Genomic DNA, 23,823 nt, shown 5'->3' on the forward strand with positions numbered 1-23,823 from the left:
TAGATCCCTATCTCGGCTTAGGAGAGCTAAATATTGGTTATTTCTGCTAACCTTCTTCAGTGCGGATCCTTATCTCGGCCTAAAGAAGAGCTAAATGCTTGGCCATTCTTGCCAAACTTCTTGATTGCCCCCCAGTAGGGCAAAGACTTGTTGGTCAAACCTGCCAACTTTCTACAGCCTAGATCCTTATTTCGGCTTAGGCAAAGTGTTGGTTTTTCGAGCCAACCTCTTCAGCCTAGATCCTAATCCTAACTGAAGAGAGCTCAAAGTTGGTTATTTCGGCCAACTCTGAGCGAAGTGTTTGGTTTTTCCAGCCAAACGCCCTGCAACCTGGATCCTTATTCTCGACTTAGGAGAAGTGTTGGTTTTTCCAGCCAACCTCTTTAGCCCAGATCCTAATCCTAGCTGAAAAGAGCTCAAAATTGGTTATTCCGGCCAACTCTGAGCGAAGTGTTTGGTTTTTCCAGCCAAACGTCTTGCAGCCCGGATCCTTATCCTTGGCTTAGGAGAAGTGTTGGTTTTTCCAGCCAACCTCTTCAGTTCAGATCCTAATCCTAGCTGAAGAGAGCTCAAAGTTGCTTATTCTGACCAACTCTGAGCGAAGTGTTTGGTTTTTCCAACCAAACGTCCTGCAGCCTGGATCCTTATCCTCGGCTTAGGAGAAGTGTTGGTTTTTCCAGCCAACCTCTTCAGCCCAGATCCTAATCCTAGCTGAAGAGAGCTCAAAGTTGGTTATTCTGGCCAACTCTGAGCGAAGTGTTTGGTTTTTCTAGCCAAACGTCCTACAGCCTGGATCCCGATCCTCGGCTTAGGAGAAGTGTTGGTTTTTCCAACCAACCTCTTCAGCCCAAATCCTAATCCTAGCTGAAGAGAGCTCAATGTTAGTTATTCCGGCCAACTCTGAGCGAAGTGTTTGGTTTTTCCAGCCAAACGTCCTGCAGCCTGGATCCTTATCCTCGGCTTAGGAGAAGTGTTGGTTTTTCCAGCCAACCTCTTCAGTCCAAATCCTAATCCTAGCTGAAGAGAGCTCAAAGTTGGTTATTCCGGCCAACTCTGAACGAAGTGTTTGGTTTTTCCAGTCAAACGTCCTGCAACCTAGATCCTTATCCTCGGCTTAGGAGAAGTGTTGGTTTTTTCAGCCAACCTGTTCAGCCCAGATCCTAATCCTAGCTGAAGAGAACTCAAAGTTGGTTATTCCAGCCAACTCTGATTTTATTTAGAAAGGATTGGTCAATCCTGCCAACCCACTTTGCCCCCAGTTGGGCAAAGATTTTTTACTTGGTTAGTCCTTCTTGTCAACCATGCTAACTTTTGTCGAAGGTGTTCTGTTCGACATCGCTGTTTGTGCCGAACTCGGCCTTGGTGTTTGTTCTGAATCTGGTCACAAATGTCTCTGCTAGTTGCGCCCACGAAGCTATGCTACCTTCTGGCAACCTCTCAAACCACGTTAAACCCAGGTCACCAAGGCTGAGGGTAATGGTGCGTTCTCTATTGTCGGAACGAGCGGTAAGCTCTGCAACCTTGCTAACGCTTTGTCTGCTGGTTCATAGGCAAGGCGTGGCTATGGAATTCCAACCTCGACGCTCCCATGTGTTCTAGGAACCAATCGTTGTAATGCGAAGACTCTGCGGGGGTCGCAAGCCTGAGTGTCTTTTCTCCTTCGAGCCCTTTCAGTCTTCATTCTCTCAGGCCTGGAGTAGCGTGTCCTGGAAGTCTTTGATTGTGTATCACTCGACCTGAGGCTTCTACTTTTAGTTTGTGATAATGTGACTTGTCTGTCACGATCTTCTGAGTGGCAAGAGTGTGTGTTGCCTTTTATCTGGTGCTTCATCGTCTCTATATCAGCTGCCATTCTTCTTATTACTTCGTCTTGCTCCCTTACGCGATCTTCGAGAACCTAAGGATCCATCTTCCGCCTCTGTCTATTAGGACTTTGAGAGCGGTGTGGACTTAAGCCCTGTCTTTCTCTTGCTTCTCTCTGCGAATTCCTTCGCTGGGGATCTAATTTTGCCATGGGTGGGATAGAAGGTAAACCTTTGTGCCTCCCACCCCCTTCTGGTGTTTGCCCATCAATAGCAGATTACGGTAAGTCTTCATTGTTCGCCATTGCTTTCAACTAGAGAGGAAAATTTGATCAAGAGGTTTTGCTCTTTATGAAATTTCCACAGACGGCGCCAATTGTACGAGCACGAAATAATTCTTCTCGTATGATCCTGTTGATCAAGTTTGCGCTCCTCTAAACGTCGTCGCTTTACTTCCTGAAAACACAACTGTGAGCTAGCTAGCGGGTGTGTATCGGAAACCCGTACGTCCGATGCCTAAGTTAGCAACTAGACAATAGACAATAAGTTCTGTGTATTCTAGAGTAAGAATTGGGATACCTGTACATAGGTCTGGTCATGAGCTTTTATAGACTTTACTTTGGCACAATCCTAGTAGGATTCCAACTCTCCCTATGAGAGTCCTCCTAGGAATCACACACCATACTTACTACCAACCAAGTGAGATGGTTTTGCATAATCCTAGTAGGACTCTCCTCTCCTTAGCAGAGTCCTCCTAGGAGTCATACTCCTACTCACTACCAACCAAGTGAGATGGTTTGCACAATCCCAGTAAGACTTTAACTCTCCTTAGCAGAGTCCTACTAGGAGTCTCATCACTGCAAGCCAAGTGAGATGGCTGAACCCTTTACCTCGGTTATATATTTCTGATCGAACTGCCTTGTCTCGGTCCCCTGTCATTCGGACCGTGTGATCGAAAGCCGATCTATCGAATGCCACCTTGCTGAGCTATACAAAGCTCGGCCATCGCCATTGATGTTACCTCGGTTTGCTACAGAACTTTCTTTACTTCAGCTGTCATCTTTAACTCGGCTCTGTGCTCAACTAAGTAATGGAATAGAAGCATCGACTGAGCTATACCTAGCTCGGCTATCTGTCTTACCAAACACCTCGGCCAACCCTGTATAGCTCGGCTATCTGTCTTACCAAACACCTCAGCCAACCCTTGGGCCTACTATTTAGGTAGCTCGGTCAACGCCCTTGCCCAGTTTGGTACTCAAATAAAAAGGGACCGAGCTACCCGTCGTCCATACTCCGACCCTTATCTCGGCCCATTACGCAGCCCAGCTCCCAAAGAAGACTCTTCCTAACTCGGCCCAATTTGTTTACAAATTACCCTCTCACTTCTGTTCTTCTGCTACAACTCTTGAACACACACAAAATCTATGGATTCATGCGTGAGTACGTAGTAGAAATCATATATGACGTGGACTTTTAAAAATGGTCTAAGTTACGATTTTTTGCAGAGGAAATATCATTTTGTCCCTAAATTTTTTCACATTTTTTAATTTAATCTCCAAATTTCGTAAAATATCAATTTGTCCTCCAAACTTATGAAATTTTGATCAATTGGCCTCTGAAGTTACATGCTATCTATAATTAAATGGAACTTCTTGAGGTGACATCATATTTCATTTAGAATTTCATTTTATCCCCCAAAACTATACTTTAAAAATTAATAAGCCCCTCAAATATTAAAATATATATATATTTAATATTCAACTAATAATTAATAATTTTTTATCTCAAACATGAAATTTTAAATTATAAAAAAAATTAAGTATTAGTCATGTTGAGTATTCTTTAGACAGTAATTGAATTTAAAAAAAAAAAAAATTCCTACTCAATTTTGAAATTACTATTAGTTCGTCAATTCTATTGAAAATTTGGAGAATAAACTAATTACAATTGTGCGCCCGTGCATATATAGAGTAGCCAAGAAATTTTCGACTCAATAAGTTTCTCTAGGATCAACTAGAGATAATTTGAGACCTATGAAACACAGGTATAGGTACTATATTAGTATAATACAGGTATATCGATACAGTAAAATCTAAAAAAAGTAGGATACGGGAACAGCTTGATACGTTTGTAAAAAATATTTATTTTCAATTTGGAATAATATAAAATTTGATTAAATGGTTTGATTTGTTAAGATTCAACATAAAATTGACATTTAATGTCAAAAGTACAGGCATAAGATAAATCAAAATTAAATGTCATTATATTAAATAACTTATAAACCATAACTTTTTTTTTAAAATCATGCTAAGCATAAAACTAAAAATGAAAAAGAAGTCTAATAAAAAGAATTTTATCTCTATAGTAGAAAAAAAGATTGTTTGGACTGAAGTACGGCACAACTTAGGTATATATACTAGGTATGTTTGGGTATGTCAAAAATTAAGAAAAAGAAATACCATACGTCAATGAGCACCGGGAACAGGTACACATGTTTGTCGAAGTACCCATACTTCATAATCTTAAGATAATTGTAAATGAGGATTTTTTTTTTTTGTGTATGTGCGCAAAGTATATATTATTTTAATTTTAATTTTTTTCATTATTGAGATGAAAAAATTATTTATTAGATATTTAAATTTAATTTTTTTATATTTGAGGAGCTAATTAATTTTTAAGATATAATTTGGAGAGCAAAATGAAGTTTTAAATGAAATTTGGTGTCACGTCTGCAAGTTTCAGTTGATTGTAGATGGAATGTGACAGTATGGGTCAAATTAATCAAAATTTCAAAAGTTTAAGGGGCAAATTAATATTATACAAAATATGAGATCAAATTAAAAAATAGGTGAAAATTTGAAAGAGAAAATGTTATTTCTTTTTTGTTTTTGAGATAAAAAGTTTTAAATGTTCCTAGTATGTTAAGCTGGTGTATAAAAAAGTTACCAATGGCGAATTATGTTGTCGGCCCTAAGGTGAAAGTTATTTTTGTTTTTGTGCAATGATGACTTTAGAAATTAGAAATTTTAACAGATGGGGTCGGCCCACAAACTTAAGTTTCACAAATTTTATGAAGTAAGAGAGAGAGAGATTTTATGAAGTAAGAGAGAGAGAGAGAGAGAGAGAGAGAGAGAGAGAACTTTTAGACTAAACAATATCTACTCTATTTGGTTTTGAGTTTTTTTGTCTTTCATATTTTGTTGTTTTTAAGTTTTTTGTTTTTCATTTTTTAGTCAATTTTTTTTTCTTTTTTTATATTTTTTATGGGCTAGATGAAGCTAACTTAGATGTACCTAAAAATTAAAATATTTTTAAAAATTTAGAAATTGTACTGAATTTTGTATATATATATATATATATATTTTTTATGTTTAGTGAATTTTTAAAATATTTTTTCACAAATTCTTTACTTATTAACACTGTATCTGATTGAAGAATTTGGGAAGAGATTTAAAAAGGAAAAAGGTAAAAGTAAATAAAATGTGAATAAAATATACTTACGTTTCAGTTAATTTTATATACCTTTTTTTTTTTCTTTTTTCAAATTTCAAACTAAACACAGCGTAAATGAATAAATTGAAAGAGTTTTATAGAACTCTTAAAATAGCCAAAAAAAACAATCGATCATATATAATAATTCTAGGCTTTTGACCTTCTATTTTTATCATGGAGTTGAACTGGTTACATTTGCACCATAACAATATTGTCAATTTTAGACACTTCCACAAATCCCAACCACACATAGATCACATTTGAGAGTCCCTTCAACATAGGGTTGTTGCCTTTCATACCCTCCAAAAATAGCCTAAAAGCTCGACCACCCTAGCTTCTCCATCACATTTTGCCTATATATACTATCCTTCACCTTCATAACAAAAATGTCAATAAACATTCCACCACGAGCAATATTCAAACAAAAAAATAAAATAAAATGGAAGGAAGAATTAGAGTACGTGCAACAATCTTCATCTTGTGCTCTATCTTCCTTCCGCTAGCTTCGAACGCTAGGCATCCACTAGCTTCGGGCTTTAGGCATAGGCATAGGCATGGAAAGGTCGCTAGGCATGGGTTTGGTGGGGTCACTCAATTGAAAGACCTACAAGTCGGATTCTATGGGAATACCTGCCCACAAGTTGAGCAAATTGTGAATGAGGTTGTCACTAAAGCCTATAAAAAAGATCCAGGCGTTAGTGCTGGCTTTCTTCGCCTTTTTTTCCATGATTGTTTTGTCCATGTAAGTTTTTCGCAATCTTCTTTCTTATAATTAAGTAAATCCTTATCTATCAAATCAGATGACCTACTCGACAATAGATTCTAACCAGTAAAAAAACTAAGATTGAGATCACATTTCTTTTTCTTTTGTTTTTTTGTGACCAGAATGACTTGTTCATTGTTCTGAAATTATAGATTTATATTATTTGGTATTCAAATTTTATCAAATTTTCAATTTGTAGAATTAATTTTGTCAAAAAAACTTATAGAGGTTATCTTGGAGAATGCAAAATCTATTTTCTTTTTAAATTATAGGTTCAAGTTCAGCCATGTCATTTGTATTCAATTTTTGTACATATTTTCAATTGGTATAAGAATCTTGTCAACAAAATTATATATATATATATATATATATGTATAAAAGTATTATTACAAGATCAAACTCAGACAGAGAAGGATCAGACACAGAGTGAAAGAGAGAGAGAGAGAGAGAGAGAGTTCTTATGATAGAGAGGATCTTTAGAACACAGATATGTTTGGTTTGTGTTTAAGAGATGTGTTTTAGAGATAAAAAGTATGAAAAGTTATTTGGTTTGATTTTTTTCAAAAGATGTTTTGAAAAATTATTTTGAGAGAGAGTTTTGGAAAAAGTGATTGATTTGATGTGTGTGAGAGAGAGATTTGTTTGGAAAACTTGTTTGGTTTATAAGTTTTGAGAAATTTCTTTTTGGAAAATTTATTTGGTTTGATTACTTTTAAAAACTTATTTGTAGAGAAAATTTCTCAAAATTTTTTCAGAAATACAAACCAAACGAACCCAGAATCTTTAGCCCTTAAAGTCTTGTTTTTCCAATTACTTAGAATACCATTATTGAGAGTAACAAAGTTTTGGTTTTACCATATAAATAGGAGAAAAATTGACTCAATTTATTTGGTTTGCAGGGCTGCGATGCCTCGATTTTGTTAGATAAAACTGCATCTGGCGAAAAAGTAGAGAAAGATTCACGTGCCAATGGGCAAGGAATGAGAGGACTCGAACTCATTGACGAGGCCAAGGCAAGAATAGAGGCTGAATGCCCTGGAATCGTGTCCTGTGCCGATGTATTATCCTATGCAACCCGTGAGGGTTCCGTCATGGCCGGTGTCCCGCACTACGACGTGGCAGCGGGCCGACGCGACGGTCTCATTTCCCGAGAAACAGATGTGGCTGGCAACATCCCACTTCCTAGTCAACCTCTTCAAAACATTTCACAACTCTTCATCAGCAAAGGCATGACCGTAGAAGATATGGTGGTTCTAATCGGTTCACATTCAATTGGCATTGCTCACTGCCCTACCTTCCTTTACAGGGTAGCCCAGTACAATCCCACTGTCAAAGTCGACCCCAAGTTGACCACAGCAGATGCCAACAATATCAGAAATACATGCCTAAGGCCGGTTCCATTTGAAGCCCTGGCACAAACATTTATGCCATTTGACCCCGTCACACCGTTCAGGATGGACAATATCTTCTACAAGAACCTGTTGGAAGGGAAGGCATTGATCGAGTCAGACCGGTTAATGGCTGACGACATCACGACAAAACAGACAGTACAGGCAATGGCTGGCAATGAACAGAATTGGCTTGCAAAGTTTGCCGATGCCATGGTTCGATTGGGGATGGTGGATGTGAAGACCGGAACAGAAGGAGAGATCAGGAGAAACTGTCGGTTTGTTAATTCAGTCAACCCTCAACAACCTGGCGATAATAATGGTGGTTCAGGCATTGGTTTTGATAAAGAGGATGAAAAGCAGTTCCGCCAAATCATTGGTTCAACCATATTTGTGCATTGAGAATCAGATTGGAAATAGCAGCAGGATTTGGTGGTCTAGACATGTTTGATCAATTCATTTCCAAGTCTTTTTAATGTGATTTGAATTTTTTTATTTTTTTTAGTTTCAAAAACAAAAAAGCATTCCCAAGAATGGAAACAGCAGATGACTGAAGCAGTCTAAGAAACAAAAATGCAAAGCAGAATGGAAATTTTGGTGTATCATAATTTTATTTTATTTTATTTTATTTTTTGAACATGTTTGTTCTCGTGGGTGTGTATGCATAAATGGCAAGCACATCATTGAATATAATATGCAACAAAAATTAAACAAACAAAAGCAAAAACAAAAATAAAAAAGGCAGTTACATTAACATCATTCAGTAGAACAATTTTTTCTTTTTTTCTTTTTTTTTCTTTTTTTCTAGTGTTTGATTCAATAAAAAATAAAAATCAATGAACTTTTGCGTGAAAATGGTTTCCGGACCAAACAAGACAAACCATTATTATCACACAGCGGCCGCCAACCCTTCACAGATCCCCCACCACCAAGAGAGGGGCAAAGAGGGGTCCGCTTGTGCTATCCAAAAAACAAAAAAAAAAAAACCCTCTTTATTATCGTAGCTATTACTTATCCCCAAATAATACAAACTCGCCACCTCTAATTTTTTTTAAAAAAATTTAAGTGGTTCCTCCCTAGAGGTTTACCAAAAAAAAAAAAAAAAGGTTTTAAATGGCCACTACTTCATATTTATTGGCAGTTAATATATAAGGGGAGAATTACATCCCAATGAAACAGGGGGAAAAAAAAAATCACAAACATATATGCCTCCGTTTGGGAATGAAGGTTTGGGCTAAAATAGTCATATAAGAAAAAATAGGATATTTTAGCCCAATAAAACAAAACATCACATCCTATCCATAATCATTATATTCTTTCTTTCACAAAAAGTCAAAAAATCAAAAAACCCTTCCCAAACGAAACTTTTTAGCTCCATGCTAAAAAAGTCAAAAAGCCAACCCACTTTTTAAACGAACCCATAGAGAGGGGTGAGAGTCACACTTGCACCCTCCCCGTTGCACCCATTATTACAGAATCACTTGCATTCTACATATTTTTATATATTTTCTTTTCTGTCTCACTGCGTTATAATTTCGCCATTTATAAAACTCGAAACATTAGAGAAATGTAATATGAAAAATTAATTTACCATAACTACGCCATATATAAAATTAAAAACATTAGAGAAATATAATATGAAAAATTAATTTATCATAACTAGTATCGAATATAAACCTAACCTACAGAGAATAGAAGAAGGTGGATGAGTAGTCAAGAACAAACTAAATCATATTTATTGAGAAAAACATTTTTTGAAATTTTAATGTCTATTCTATGATATATGTTTTTAATTAATAGGGCAAACTTTACTTTACCCATGTGATTTGCGCTATGTGCGGATTAGTCCTATCATTTAGAAATAATCCCATAACTCACGTGGTTTATGACTAAAACGCACATTAACCTCTGTTAACCGAACTTATAAATTAACCTTTATGCCCTTTTCTTCTTCATCTTCTCTCTTTTGAATTAAACCTGCAAAAATATATATATATATATATACACACCCCTATGTTCTTTCTTCCTTTCATGTTGTCAACTCTAACAAATTTCATTCCAACTTCTGCAAGCAACTCACAACTAGGCACTCACCCATTCTCACCATTCATTAATAGTAAATGAATATATATAATCTGTATATATATGTTTGGATTTTGAACTTAGAGATTGCAGATGATGTTGCTTGAGTTGTTGAGTCTCTTAATGGACAAAAATTGATAATGAGTGGTATGTTGGGACAACTCAAAAAATAAAATAAAAAAATCTAAGAGAGAACTTGAAAATATCATGGGCTAAATCTGTACATTAAAAATTTAGATCAAAAAAGTATTCTAACAATTTCCAATCTTTCCCCAATCCATCAACCCAAAACTCGAAAGTGGTTATTTTTGATTGCGGGACATGTTTACTAGTTATCATCTTTTGGCAATGAAAATTCTCAGTGGACAAGTTAATTCAGATCCCAATTTAAAAAAAAAAAAAAAAAAAGGGATCGTAACAGTAGTATCGGTCATGTGTTTATAACTCAGAATTCAAAATGCTTTGCAACTGTATATATATAATTTGTAAATGTATATATATTATCCAATCATTTAACATTGATTACAAGTTCATATATATATTTATTTATTTCTGGGTCAGTGCCCATTGCCCCATCCAAAGAAGGAGTAGAGGAAGTTGTAGTATAGTGGGTTGGAGTTCAAGAATAGAAAGAGAAATAGTAGAGAGAGAATGAGGGAGAAGAATGGCATGCTTTTGTAAATTTAAAAATGTGTAAATGATATTTTAGTTTTAAAATAAAGCTTATTCTTTTCATGGGTATGTGAACTTCACAGTCACAGTCAGTTAAGTTGGATTGAAAAGTAAGTGGTGTACCTTGATCCACAAATTACATGGGGATTATGTGGTCAGTGGCGGAGGCAGCAAGGGACGTGTCCCCTGAATTTTGAGATTTTTTTTAAATTTTTTTTTATGCTTTTTTTTGCAAATATAAAAAAAGAAGGTGACTATTGGTTCAATGGTTAAGACATAACCTAATAACCTTAAGATTATGAGTTCAAGTCTTGGGATTGTGCATTATGTCAAAGGTTAGGTGTGTGCTCAATCTTTCTCTTCCCAAACACACATTAATGTGTACTAATTGGACGTTGTTGTTGTTGTTGTTTTGTTGCAAATATAAAGAAAATATTTTAAATAAAAAAAATTACAAAAATATTATTTGAGTGAAATGTCAATTGACATTTTAAAAATTATGAGAACAATAATGATTGTTTTGAATGAAAATGAAGAAACTATTATAAACTATATCATCTATAAAAAATTTATTAAAAATTTTGCATGTAATGGTGATGTCATTATTATTGACATGCAAATATAAATAATCTCACTATAAAGATATGAAATTTATTGGATTGTTAATTATATCTGACATGTGAGATTCACTCTTTATGTGTTTATTTACTATTAATTGGTAATATCACATACTAATGATGACGTGATATTACCATTATATTGAATTTTTAATCAAATTTTTTATAATTTTTTTTTATCATTATATAATTTATTTTAAGACTTATATCCATATTTTTTTATATTGTCCATGATACACTAGTTATAAATTACATTAATTTTTTTTTTTTTTTTTTTGATGTTTCTCAAAATTAATCATAAAAACTTGCATTAAATATTTTTGTAAAATTTTTCAATATTATAATTAATAACTGCCCCTCTAATTTGATTTTCTAGCTCCGTCACTGTATGTGATTTTGTCCAAACGTTAGGGGACAAACCACATATAGCCCAAACCACACGAGAATAAAGTGAAATTTATCCTAAATGATAACATAAAAGAACGTGGGACACAATTAAAAAAGAACGTAGGACACAATTAAAAATGTTTCAATTTAGTAGAGAAATTATCTTCCAGCTACTACAGTATCATTTATAAAACGCCATCAATAAAATAAAACATGCTTATTTATAAATGCCGGTATAAATTAATGCTATAGTTTTCACTTTGTAATCAAATGTCCAGATTTGAGATTGCATTGATGACAGAGCATACCAATGCAAAGGGCACACGAGCGAGAAGCTTTCATATGTAGGTCTCTAGCAGTGTGGTGTACTCATGAACTACCCATACATCAATTTATTAGTGTTACAATTTGTGAATATGTTGCAGACGGTAGGGAAAATGCTGTCTGAATTTTATTGTAAATCAACACTATGAACACCAATAAATTCCTACTGTCTGTTAGTCTCCTATAGATGTTGATTCCGGGAGAGATGAAAACAAGCACACAATAAACCAACATGTCCCATTTATTAAGAGTTAGGAATCATATGCTTCAAAACCACTGTTAAATTTGAAGGGTAGCGGATATGGAAGCTGCAAGGCTAAGAACTTCAAATGGGGGTCGGCTCTTCACTGCCTGCACTGTCCGTGGACATGAGTCTGTGATCCAGAAGTACGTTAATCCATTCTCAGGACACCCTGAAGGGAACAAGTGCATACAAAGGAAAAAGAGATGAAATTAATTAATGGTTTGGAAGACAAACACAAATGAAAATGCAACTTAGGATAATAGAAGCTACAGGTATTCTTGTCTCTGGGTAAAATTGTCATTTAATTAAAATCAAATCATCAAGCATTCGAAAATAGTTTGCCAAACAAGATTTCCATATTACTTTCTGTTTCTTCTGTTTTTGAAAATAGACAATGAAAAACCATTAAGAAGAATACTACTGCAAAGATCAACATGATATGCTAAAAAAAACTAGTACCAACATGAAGTCGTTGCAACTACATGGTTTAATTTGAAGATAGTTTGCACTCAAATGGTGGGCGTGCTGGATGGATCTAAAGCTTTTTAGGGTCAAGTGTCAAAGAGTACATAAAAAAGAATATGCATCAAGATAGTAAATTCTAAAAGAAGTTTTGGAGGAGTTTCAAGAATGCCATTGAATGCAATAGCGATAAAAAAAAAACACAGGATTTTTCGAACTTCATTGAAGAAAGGAAAAGGTAAAAAAATTAAGGAAAGCAAGAAAAGAAAAAGATGGACTGTATTGCAAACATGGCACCAACCAAATAGTGATAGAATGTCTTCTGGGTTGTATATTTATCACCAGGGAATGAGGCAGGTTAACAAAATGTCTAGCAGAATTTTTTCACAGAAATTCACAAATCAAAGTTCTAATAAGACGAGCTTAAGGGCCTTCTGAGAGGCAACGAGTTCAAATATAAACCTTGTAACTCTACTCAGAAGTGGCCGTTTTAAATCACGGGACAAGATAAAAGCACACAAAAATACTAATAATGAAAAGAATTATCATAATGGAAATACAAAGATGATACATTCTTTCTATTCATACCTCCATTATCATATTCAAAGCGTTCCCATGACCTATTGGGAAAAATTCCATGTGTCACATAGGCACTGATTTTTGTTGCTCCGTGTTTTGCCAACATTTTCTAGAAAAGTCAAGAGACAGGAATTCAAGGATAAGTACAGCCTTGCAAATAAGAGAAAAGAAGAAGAATTCTTGGAGTTCAATGTCTACAACCAGAGATAACAAAAGGTTAAAGCATCATCTTTAAGGATTTCCATACCTGGCACTCAATCAGCGTGCCACCTGATTGTACTAGATCATCAACTATCACAACATGACGTCCTCTAGGGTCTCCCTCTTTGAGCCGTACAATGCGTTGATTGCCTTCCCGAACTTTGGCACAAACAATCTGAGAATCATGCAATAGGTTATGCATAACACAATAGAGATATTTTGATGGATTTGATGTACAAGGTGGTGAAGGAAATAGACCATCCTTATTATGAATAGGAACAATACCGTAGGGAAATGCTGCAGCTGGTTATGAAACCGTTTCCACGCACCATCGTCAGGAAAAGCAATGGATATCTAAAAAGAGAGTGAGAATATAAGAATTGTTAGACATTAAAAAGAATTGAATATGCAATAAATCTCATCATCTAACCAGTGCAAGTCCTCAATGTCAAAGTTAATCAAAACACCAAACCCATCTTCAGCTAAGAAACTGAACTGAGATCTCATGCCAAATTATCTGGTTTAAAATTTCAACAAAATTACACAGGGAAGAAATTGAAATCTTATGATGTATAGTATTTTGCCTGTAGGAATGGGTTCATTTGAGCACCTTTGCATTCAGTATTTCATGCCATGGGTGCCCTTCATCAAAACATTGGGTTTGTCAGCAAAAACCAGCAAATCAAAGACGCTTTATTTCACAAAATTAATTCTGAACAATTGATATATTCTCTTAAAGTCTTCCACAGTTAAAATAAAAAATAAAAGAAAAATGTTACGTTGTTTGAATCGGGGAGCTGTTGAAGCCTATTCTTAAGCAAAGGAATCCCGCTTTCAAAGCATGGTAAAACATTATCACCAAAGTAGAATCTCTCCTGGGCAACAAAAATCAATGAAGCAAAGATGTTCAGTGAATCATAAATAACACTGCAGTTCAAGAAAACTATAAAAACACAAAAACTCATCAGTGAGGTAATGTGAAAAGTACATCAAATCATCAACGGCAGCATATTGGTCAAACCTGCAATGCATGGATATCAAAAATAACCAGACTAGTGGGTCCTCCCCTTGAAATTGGAATATTTGACAATATCCTAGCAAGAGTGAAAGCTGTTGCAACATCTCCTTCCTCCTCCATACGCTCAGAAGTGCCGGTGGGGAAAAATGGAAGGACAAGAGTGAATGAGGAGACAAATAGCTTGGGTAATGCATAGATAACAGAGAGTTGCTCAAAAATCACTCCTGGAGAACTAAATGAGGCAAGAAATGCTACATGTTGTCCACGAATGCCATGAGCATTAGATATGAACAAGTTTGGGAATCCGTCTTGAAATGTCCTAAAGCATTAAATTGCATAAAATGTGTTCAGGAACAAGAGCTTCAACTTCATAGTTCACGCATGGACAAACTGAAACAGCATGCAAGGAAAATTTAGTGAACCAAATTTGTTTGTTGGTTAAGTGCATGCACACCCCCTCAAAATCACTGAAATATTACTTTACCCCCTTAACTTCAATGTTATTAAAGGTGATAGGCGCACCAAGGCGCCAAGGTCTCCTAGGGCTTAGGCTCAAGGCTCAAGGCGCAAGGCGCAAGGCGAGACACAGGCTTCACCGAAGTGAGGCACACCTTGTACGAAGAAAAATATAATTTAATATAAGTAAATACTTTAGGGTTCAACATAAACAAAATGAAATGTTAAACATTTAGTGTTTTTTGAAGATTAGGAATTAGGGTTAAGTTTTCTTCTATCATTGATTTGGGGTTGAATAGCCAATGTATTGACATCTGTAATAAGAGTAGGGATCTTCTGTAACTGTACCATTTTAAATCAATGGTCAAATTTTAAACAAAACCAATTAAAGCAATAATAAAAAAAAGCCCTCAAGACGCAAGCCTTGGGCCAGTCAAGCGCCTTATCACAATCACCTGGCTTGAAACACTATGGCGCAAACCTTGGGCTTGGACGGGACCTTAGTTGCACAAAGCGGGAGCGGGTGCGGGAGCGGGAGCGGGGAAGCGTGAGCTGATAGAAGTTTCTTAGGTTGGGAGCGCCTCGGGGAGCGGTAATATATATATATATATATTAATACAGATTAGAAGTTTTTTCATAAATATTTTTTATAATACACATTAATTATTTTATTTATTTATTATATTTTTTAAATAATATGTTATTGTTAATTTATTTTTTTATTTTTAATTGATATATATATTATAAATAAAAAAATATAACAAATAAGGAATAATAAAATATGTTAAAATAATTAATAAAAAATTAGATGATTTATTTTATAAATTTTATTAAATTTTTTTATTATATATGATTTAATTAGATTTATTATATAACAAATTATATTATTTATTATATAACGAATTATATTATAATTATATTATTTAAATATAACAAATTATATTATTTATTATATAACAAATTATATTATAATTATATTATTTATTATACTCATTGGTCATGTTTGATTCAAAAGACTAATAGTGAAGTATTAATAATCCTATTAAATTAGTGTAGGATTCACTATCCAATTGGATTAATATCCATTGGATTAATAATCCCACCCCTACCCCATTACTAATAATTCTACAAATTTGTTGGATTAATTATCCATTGGATTAATAATCCTAAACCAAAATGTTAAAACAAACATGAGATAATTGGGTCCACGGATTAATAATCTTAATCCCATGCTCTAATCCACCCAATCAAACATGCCCATTAGTTACAAACGGGAGGGGACAGATCTGATCGACGAAAGAGAGAGAGAGAGAGAGAGAGAGAGAGAGAGAGAGGAAAAAGAAGACGAAGACGACCAGGTCAGAGGAGATCGAGAGAGATGAAGACAGAGAGACAGAAGAGGAGGTCGAGAGAGATGAAGACAGAGAGTGAAGAGGAGATCGTGACCAGATCAGCGAAGATCGTGACCAGATCAGAGGAAATGTAACAGAGATCGAAAGCTATCTTCGTTGACTGAATCGAAGATGTGTCTGAGAAACCCTACCATTGTTCACTGTAAGTTTCTCTGAAAAACCCTTCTTCCTCTCATTTCGACATGGAAGGCTAGGGTCTCTCTCTCTCTCTCTCTCTCTCTTTCCCCTTTACGACCCCGTCTTGGACTGAATCGCGTTTCTCTTTGCACAGAAACGCGATTCCTACACGTTTCTCTCTAAGAAACGCGGAATCGCGATTCTTACTCAGAATCGCTACCTAGTTGGACGATTCCTGCAACTAAGGACGGGACTTGGGCCTAGGTGCACGCCTAGGCACGTCTTATCGAAGTCGCCTGACCTGAAACACTACAAGGCGCAAACCTTGGGCCTAGATGGGACTCGAGCCTAGGTGCATGCCTAGACGCCCCTTTAATAACACTGCTTAACTTCTAACCATACATTTAGACCACTCAACTATAAAAGACCGTAAGGGTCAACATGATACAATTTTATAGTTGAAGAGTCGAAATGTATGGTTCTGAAGGTGCAGGGCTAAAGTAATATTCAGTTGAGAGGGTGTCCGTGTAATTAATCCTTAACTCATACTACATTGTAAACATGAAGACAAGGAAAAAATTTATTAGAACCCTATGATTTTCTATTACCAAAGACTATCTGCAATCGTTACTCTTTCTTCTCTCTCTCTCTCTCTCTCTCTCTCTCTTCTTCTTCTTCTTTTTTTTTTTTTTTCCCATCAAATTTGAGTGACAATTTGGTTAAAAGCTTGATCTCATATTGGAACACTCCAACCCTTTATTTTCGTTTTTTATCAAATCTTTTTGAAAAATTCCAAACTTATCCTAAAAACCAATTTTAACCATTTTTGTGAAGTTAAATCATCTTAAATCCTTACTCCTTTTAAAATGCATCAAATTTGAGAAAAAATATGACTTTTGGAAATTTGGGTGAAGCATTTTGTTTATCACTGATTTAGTGAAAATTTTGCCTATCTCTTAATTTAATACAAGATTGATGAGCAAGTTTTTAGCTTATTCATAAAATTTAAGAATTGGTGAATAATTGGAGATGCTCTAAATAAGCCATCTTGCTTCTCATACTTGCATCAAAATGTGTGGAAGATTAACTCAAATAACAATCCATAGAGACAAAAAGAGGTAAAATCACAATGCCATTTGCAATGAAGAACTTAAATTTGAAGTATATCTATCAACTCGTATAAATCTAATGATCAACACAACTACAATACCTCCAGGTGATGCTGCGAAGCTCAATTGCGTCAGATTCAGCGGCGACTCGCTCGGCAAGAGCCTCCATTTCTGCACAGTAGAAGAGGCAAACCTTCTTAGCGCTCTTCACAGTCGAATCAATGGAAGCCATTGGAATCGAAGAAGAAGGAGGAGGTTTCAGGATGATGTGAATCGGATCGCTTCCGGAAACGCAATCGACTGTCCATTTTTGAGGACCATCGAAGCTACTGAGATCGCATCGAATTCTTCGATTGTTCACAAATGATCGAAGGTGTGGAGGCTTCGAAAGCAGAGGAGAAGAAGAGGAAGAGAGTTTTAGGATTTTGCTAGGGTTTCTAGCAGGAGACGGCGGCGGCGGTGGTGGAGCGGCCGGCATTACGGTGTCGTATTTGTGCGCGTTGAAGATCTTTGGTGCGCGCGTAATGGGGAAAAAAATTGACGGTGATGAGTATTTGTTAGTTGGTTTTCCGATTATACCCTTGGTGGTTTTTTGTGGTGAAGGTTGTTTGCGTACTTTATTTGTGAATAATAGAGTTTTGATTGGGTTAATTCGTCTTTTAGTGTTGTACTTTGAACTTGGAATTGACACTGCTGCGGCTGACGTGGAATTGAAATGACTAACTCCGAAGCCGCGTGGTTGTTTGGATTGTTGAGCAAATCAACCAGTCTGCTTGATTCAGTTTTTTTGAAAATTTAATTTTTTATCTTTTGTATTTTTTTTATTAGTAAATATTTTTTAAATTTTAAGTAATTTTTCTTATTTTTTTAAGATGAATATTACTAGATATATCTAAATATAAAATATTTATAAAAAAATATTTTAAAAAATTAATAAATGTACAAAAATATAAAAAAAGATACTGAATTTTTGTATTTTTTGATATTTTAGTATGTTATTTAAAAAAAATTCATAATATTATACTTTTTAAGTGTATTTATATTAGGTGTGTCTAAAAATAAAAACAAGAAATTGCTCAAAATATTAAAAAAATTAATTGAAAATATTAAAATACGAAAAATAAAAAAGTAAAATTTTTTAAAATCCGTTTTCTAAAAACCAGAACCAAACAAACTGAATAGTATTTATTTTCATCTTTTCCCATAAAAAAAAAACAGTATATTTATTTTTATATCCAAATTTTGTGATTTTAAAAGGAGAATATCAGGAAAAAGAAGAAAAAAAAACATAGAAAATAATTGAAATATGGTTGGTGGCCTCCTTTGTTAATGTTTTCAGTTTTAGGCCAAGTTTGGAAAGACTAAATAAGTGCACTTTTTGACTTTTTATGAAATATGAGTTGAATTTGGGTTGGGTTTGAAGTGATGTGTTAGAGAGGTGATGTGACTTAAATAAGATGATGTGACTTAAATAGGATAGTGACTTTTTGACTTTTTGGATTTTTTGGAGGATGCCAAACTTGGCCTTAGTTTACAAAAAATAAAAATAAATAATTTATTTAGTATCTAAAAATATTTTAAAAATAAAAAAATATATATTTAATGAGTTATCGAATTTAATAACCAGCAATAAAGGGGTGGGCGAATATGGTGAGGCCAAAGGTCTTCACTGGATTTAGTGTTTAAATGTGACTGCCTACCCACTAGAGAGTTGCTCAAGGTTGACCTGGGCTCGCTATCCACTGGAATTTTTTTTTTTTTTTTGGGTGTGCTTTTAAAAATTTTGAAATCATTTTATTTTTTTGAAAACGAAAAAAATATACAGAAAACAATAAACAAAAAGGTTAACAAACAACCAATATTTTTGTTTCTTAATTTTTGTTTTTGTTTTTACTTTTTTTAAAAATTGAAAGTAAAAACTTATTTGGTATATTATTTTTGTTTAAAAAAATGATTTCTAAATTTTTGAAAACACACACACGCGGAGAAAAAAAAAAATGCTTTCACTTGTTTTTAAAAACAAGTTTTTGATTTCTCCTCTCCTCCACTACCTTCAGCCACCACTTATTGCCATCGGACACTACCACACATCGCCAATAAGGCCTAGTTTGAGAAGACTAAATAAGTGCACTTTTTGACTTTTTTTGTATTATGTGTAGAAAAAGTAGAGAGGAGATGTTGATTGATGTGACTCAAAAAATATAAAAAGATGAAATAAGTGCACTTTTTTCTTTGTAGCCAAACTTGGCTTAAGTGGCAAGATCTAACCAGTCTCATACGACTTTTTGACGGTTGATCACCGTCGTGATCTTTGACCACCTTGTTAGCTATCTTGTAACTTTTGACGATATTTGATCACTAACTCTATAAAATACTTTTAATCACCCACCATTACCAATTAACACATCTATCCATCGTCCATTTCTAGTCACTAACTGTAACAATTCAGATTTTTAATTATTCTGTAGAATTTATACTAATATTATTTAATCACAGTTAGAAAAATATATAATTTATTTTGTATTAGTATGTGTAATTTTGTAAAATAATATAATTAGTAAAAAAAATTAGGAGTCAAAGTATAAATAAATAATAATAGGTGTGATAGTAAAATAAATAATTAATTTTTTATTGATATATAATAGAATGTAATTTAGCCTCCGTTTGGGAAGTGGGTTGGCTTTTTGGCTTTTTAACTTTTTTGGCTATTTTAGCCTGGGCTAAAAAGCTTAGTTTGGGAAGGACTTTTTGGCTTTTTGACTTTTTTGCCTTTTTTTGTGAGAGAAAAGTGTAATGATTATGGGTTGGATGTGATGTTTTGTTTTTTGTGGCTAAAATAGCCTATTTTGTCTTTTGTGACTAAAATAGCCAGAAAAGCCCGGAAAAGCCCTTCCCAAACGGACCCTTAGTGTTTTTATCAAATAAAGGAAGAATATAATTATTTATAAACCATTGGGGCCAAAATATAATTACTTTAAACTAATAAGATAAATATAAATCTAAAAGGATTTGAATCCAAATCGGAGGAGGATTTGCCGTGGACACGTGGAGGGAAATGGTTCGGCCTGCCTCCTTATAAATGGAGAGTGGAGCAAGATCAAAGAGGAAAAGAAAGAAAAGAAAGAAAAGAAAAGAAACGGAAGAGAGACAGGAAAAGAAGAGAGGAAGGAAGGAAAAAAATAGTGGATGTTGAAAAGATTTTTGGTAGTAAAAAGAAAGAGTGAAGTATTAAAATTAAGGTGAGTTATATTATATTTTTAGTTATCATAATATTTTACGTATATTTTGACTTACTATATTTATTTTACACAAGTTATGTTTTATAAATTATTATAAACTATATTATTATTTCAGTTAGGTGGATTATTTTCTAAATCCTATTTGCTTAAAAGAAAATTCATGGATATGTTTGTTTATATTTTAAAGTATATTTGACTATTACCTTATATATAATTATGTTTTGTAAGCACCACCACAAGAGTCTTATGGCTTAGGGGACTTAAATAACCATTAGTCTCTGTTTAACCACTTTGTAGCCCTCTATTTGTCATGGATCCATTGACCTCTGTTTTGTGTGGAGCAAAGTAATGTGCGGAGATAAGTGTTACACTATTGTGGGAGCCACCTCTATAGTTCGTACGAGTCACCTCTTGAATCCGTACTTCTGTTATGACTATCACTTTTGTGATCTCTGTTCTATTTTGTTCAGTACCGTGGTTATGGTTATTTATTTACATAATTTATGTATTTCAATTTTTGCAGCTTAAATGATTTGTTTACCAATGATTTATTTACCAAACTGAATTATGTAAATGTTTTGGCCTAATTAACTATCCATGGTTATTTCGTGTCCCTTATACTCTTGGTATAATATTTCTCACTCTGTCATATGCTTATAGTTTTTTACCAATTTTCAGGAAACAATACAATTCAAAAATAGAGTTTGGGAAGTCAGGTTGTGAAATAGACACACACAGCACTTATATGTAAATATCGTCTTTTTTTGTCAATAAATTTTGTAATAAAAATAGAAGCTCCGATGATTATTTTGGTACCCTCATTTACATATTACTTTCGCTCGCGTTTATTGATTTGTTTAAGATTTGGCCAGAAGTAACTTCAATTGCTGGCCATCACGATGCTTAACCCTTGGGTACAGGGAGCGAGTCGTGACACCAACTCTAGGAACTCATTAAATATATTTCTTTATATTTATTTATTTTTAAAATATTTTTGCACATAAAAAAAAATATTTTTATTTTTTTACAAAAATAAATGAGAATCTATTACTTATTTTTTGTAAACAAAAAACTGAAAACCTTAACAAATTAGGCATGAATTTTTTTTAATATTTTTATTTTTAATTTTAATTTTTTTGTCGTTGCAACATGGGGATTGTGCGGGGGGCAAATATCCAGGTGAGCCCGCACTCCTTGCTTCCGAGCTTCGTTTCTGTCCGATCACCTGCGTGCACAACAGCGGTGAGCTACCCGGCTGTGTGTGGCCGGAAAACCCCTCCGACGATCAAGTTAGCACACACCTGAAGATAGAGAGGATGAGGAGTGAATGGAGTGTAAGTATTTCTCTTACCAAATGTTCGTCTCCAGCATGGGGGGCACAGACTTGTTTATATACCTTCTGTGCCCCAAATCTACTCCCAGTGATCTCTCGACATGTGGTTCTGCTATCCCATCTGTCAGCACAAATCTTGCTAAACATCACCTAACCCGACTGCCAGTGTCACGACCCAAACCCGGCCCTATGGGTTTAGCACCGTAACCGGCCAGTAATCCGAGATTACTGATGGCCTACAGAACAGTAACACAGTAAAACAGAGTACAGGGCCTGGCGGAAGCCAATACAGTAAATAAATAATGTCCATTGAGCTGTGACAGTCTATATGGAAAAAGACTTTCATACATTATACGTAAACAGTACAGAACAGTATGCACAATATTTACAATCGTTCAGACTAGGGACTCAACCCTAGGTAGCAGTACAGTAAACAGTCAGTCTATACAGAACAGTAAGATGGTACAGAAGGGGGAATTGTAAAACTCCCCTAAGCCTTAACACTATAGGCTCGGAACCTCGCAGTGAGGCACGGTAGTTGGCTTGACAAAACTGGAGTCTAACCTGCGCTCCTAGCTCCGGTCTGGTGGCTGAGCACCTACATATATATATGAGCAGTGAGCTAAAGCCCAGTGAATAACATAATGCGTAAAGAGGTTTAGAATGAAATGTCCTTACAGTAATGAAAGCAGTTCATTAAACAATACTTCAATCTTTCAGTCAGAACAGTTACAGTCATATGTGGTACATCCATTAGCATAGCAGTAAACAGTAGGTCTTAAAGACCGAACAGTAATGATGGTCATCAGTCAGTAAACAGTAGTGGTTCCACGAGGGAACCGACAGAGATCTCTGTAACAGTATAACAGTAACAGTAAACAGTGGGTGCTAAGGATGCCACAATACAGTTTAGAATATAGGACATACATTCATTCAGTTAACAGTAGACAATTCAGAAAACAGTACAGTTCAGTCGTTCAGAAGATATTCATTTATGAACATATCTTTACACAATCGTTACTCACAGAGTTTGGGCTACAGTGTGCTAGAGCGTGTCTCCCCAGTCGCCAACCCTACAGAGTTCACAGGTTGAACACACACTAAGCTACACAGTTGGGAAATATCATAACATAATCCCTAATTGCCTCGGTGTGTTCTACATCTATATCCTCAACAAGATGTCTTAAACTAGGCCTAAGAATGCCTAGAATGGGACGAGGATGCAAAGATGTACTCAAAAAGCAGTTTCAGAATGTTCAGAAAAATAGAGTCCCGCTCGAGCGCAGGTTTACCCGCTCGAGCGGACACGTAACAATGGTACACGCTCGAGCGTAAACTTTCCCGCTCGAGCGTACTGTAAAAGTACTGGATGGGTGAAATCTCCGCTCGACGGACGCTCGACGCCCGCTCGAGCTTGAGACACATGACTCCGCTCGAGCGCCCAATCCTCCGCTCGAGCGGAATGTAAAACAGTGCAGAGATACTGGATGCTCGGATTCCACGCTCGAGCGCCACTTTCCCCACTCGAGCGGAAGTGCAAAATCTGGGAATTCCAGATTGCACCTCCAAGCCAAAAACCAAGTTCAAAAGCATCAAAACCGATCCTCTTGGGCTGAATTTCCAGAAAACATTTATAAACACATAGAATGACATGGTTCAAAGCTCAATTTTAAGAAATCAAAGCCCAAGGGTGTTTAAATCAAACTCAATTTCAATCCATTTTTCAAGCACAAGATGAACATGCAAACATGCATGAATTCAAATCATTTTGAAGCTCCAAATTGAGGCTCTAAGGGGCCAATTGATCCAGAAACAAGTTGAAAACATGGACCATTACAAAATTATGGACATGCATGTACCATTTACCATGAAATCAACTCCCAACTCAACAATTCAACCATGCATACATGAATTATGCTCTATATCAACATGTATGAACTAAAACATGACTCAATCCTCAACTTTGACATGAATCATGCAAGAGCAAGATAAACAAGAGGGTGATTACTCTACCTTAGGTCTCCAATGTAAGATTAGGAGCTCAATTATGGAGGCTATACATCAATTCTTCAATCTCTCCAAGCAATTCACAAGCACAATTGAGATGAAATCCAAATTCTCTCACT

At 35.1% G+C, this 23,823-nt stretch overlaps 1 protein-coding gene across 1 annotated transcript; it reads right to left on the minus strand.

The window, feature by feature from the left end:
- Positions 1-11,405: 11,405 nt before the first annotated feature.
- On the minus strand, positions 11,406-17,719 carry LOC114301057 (ribose-phosphate pyrophosphokinase 4). Its single transcript, XM_028245959.2, has 7 exons — positions 17,227-17,719; positions 14,035-14,350; positions 13,793-13,888; positions 13,299-13,367; positions 13,060-13,188; positions 12,822-12,921; positions 11,406-11,940 (listed from the first exon to the last, which is right to left on the minus strand). Exons 1-7 carry the CDS (start codon positions 17,601-17,603, stop codon positions 11,807-11,809), a joined length of 1,221 nt encoding a protein of 406 aa, XP_028101760.2. The 5' UTR covers positions 17,604-17,719; the 3' UTR covers positions 11,406-11,806.
- Between the last annotated feature and the right edge of the window lie 6,104 nt (positions 17,720-23,823).

This window comes from Camellia sinensis, chromosome 10, assembly GCF_055761805.1.
Source record: "Camellia sinensis isolate YWXY chromosome 10, ASM5576180v1, whole genome shotgun sequence".
NCBI lineage: Eukaryota > Viridiplantae > Streptophyta > Magnoliopsida > Ericales > Theaceae > Camellia > Camellia sinensis.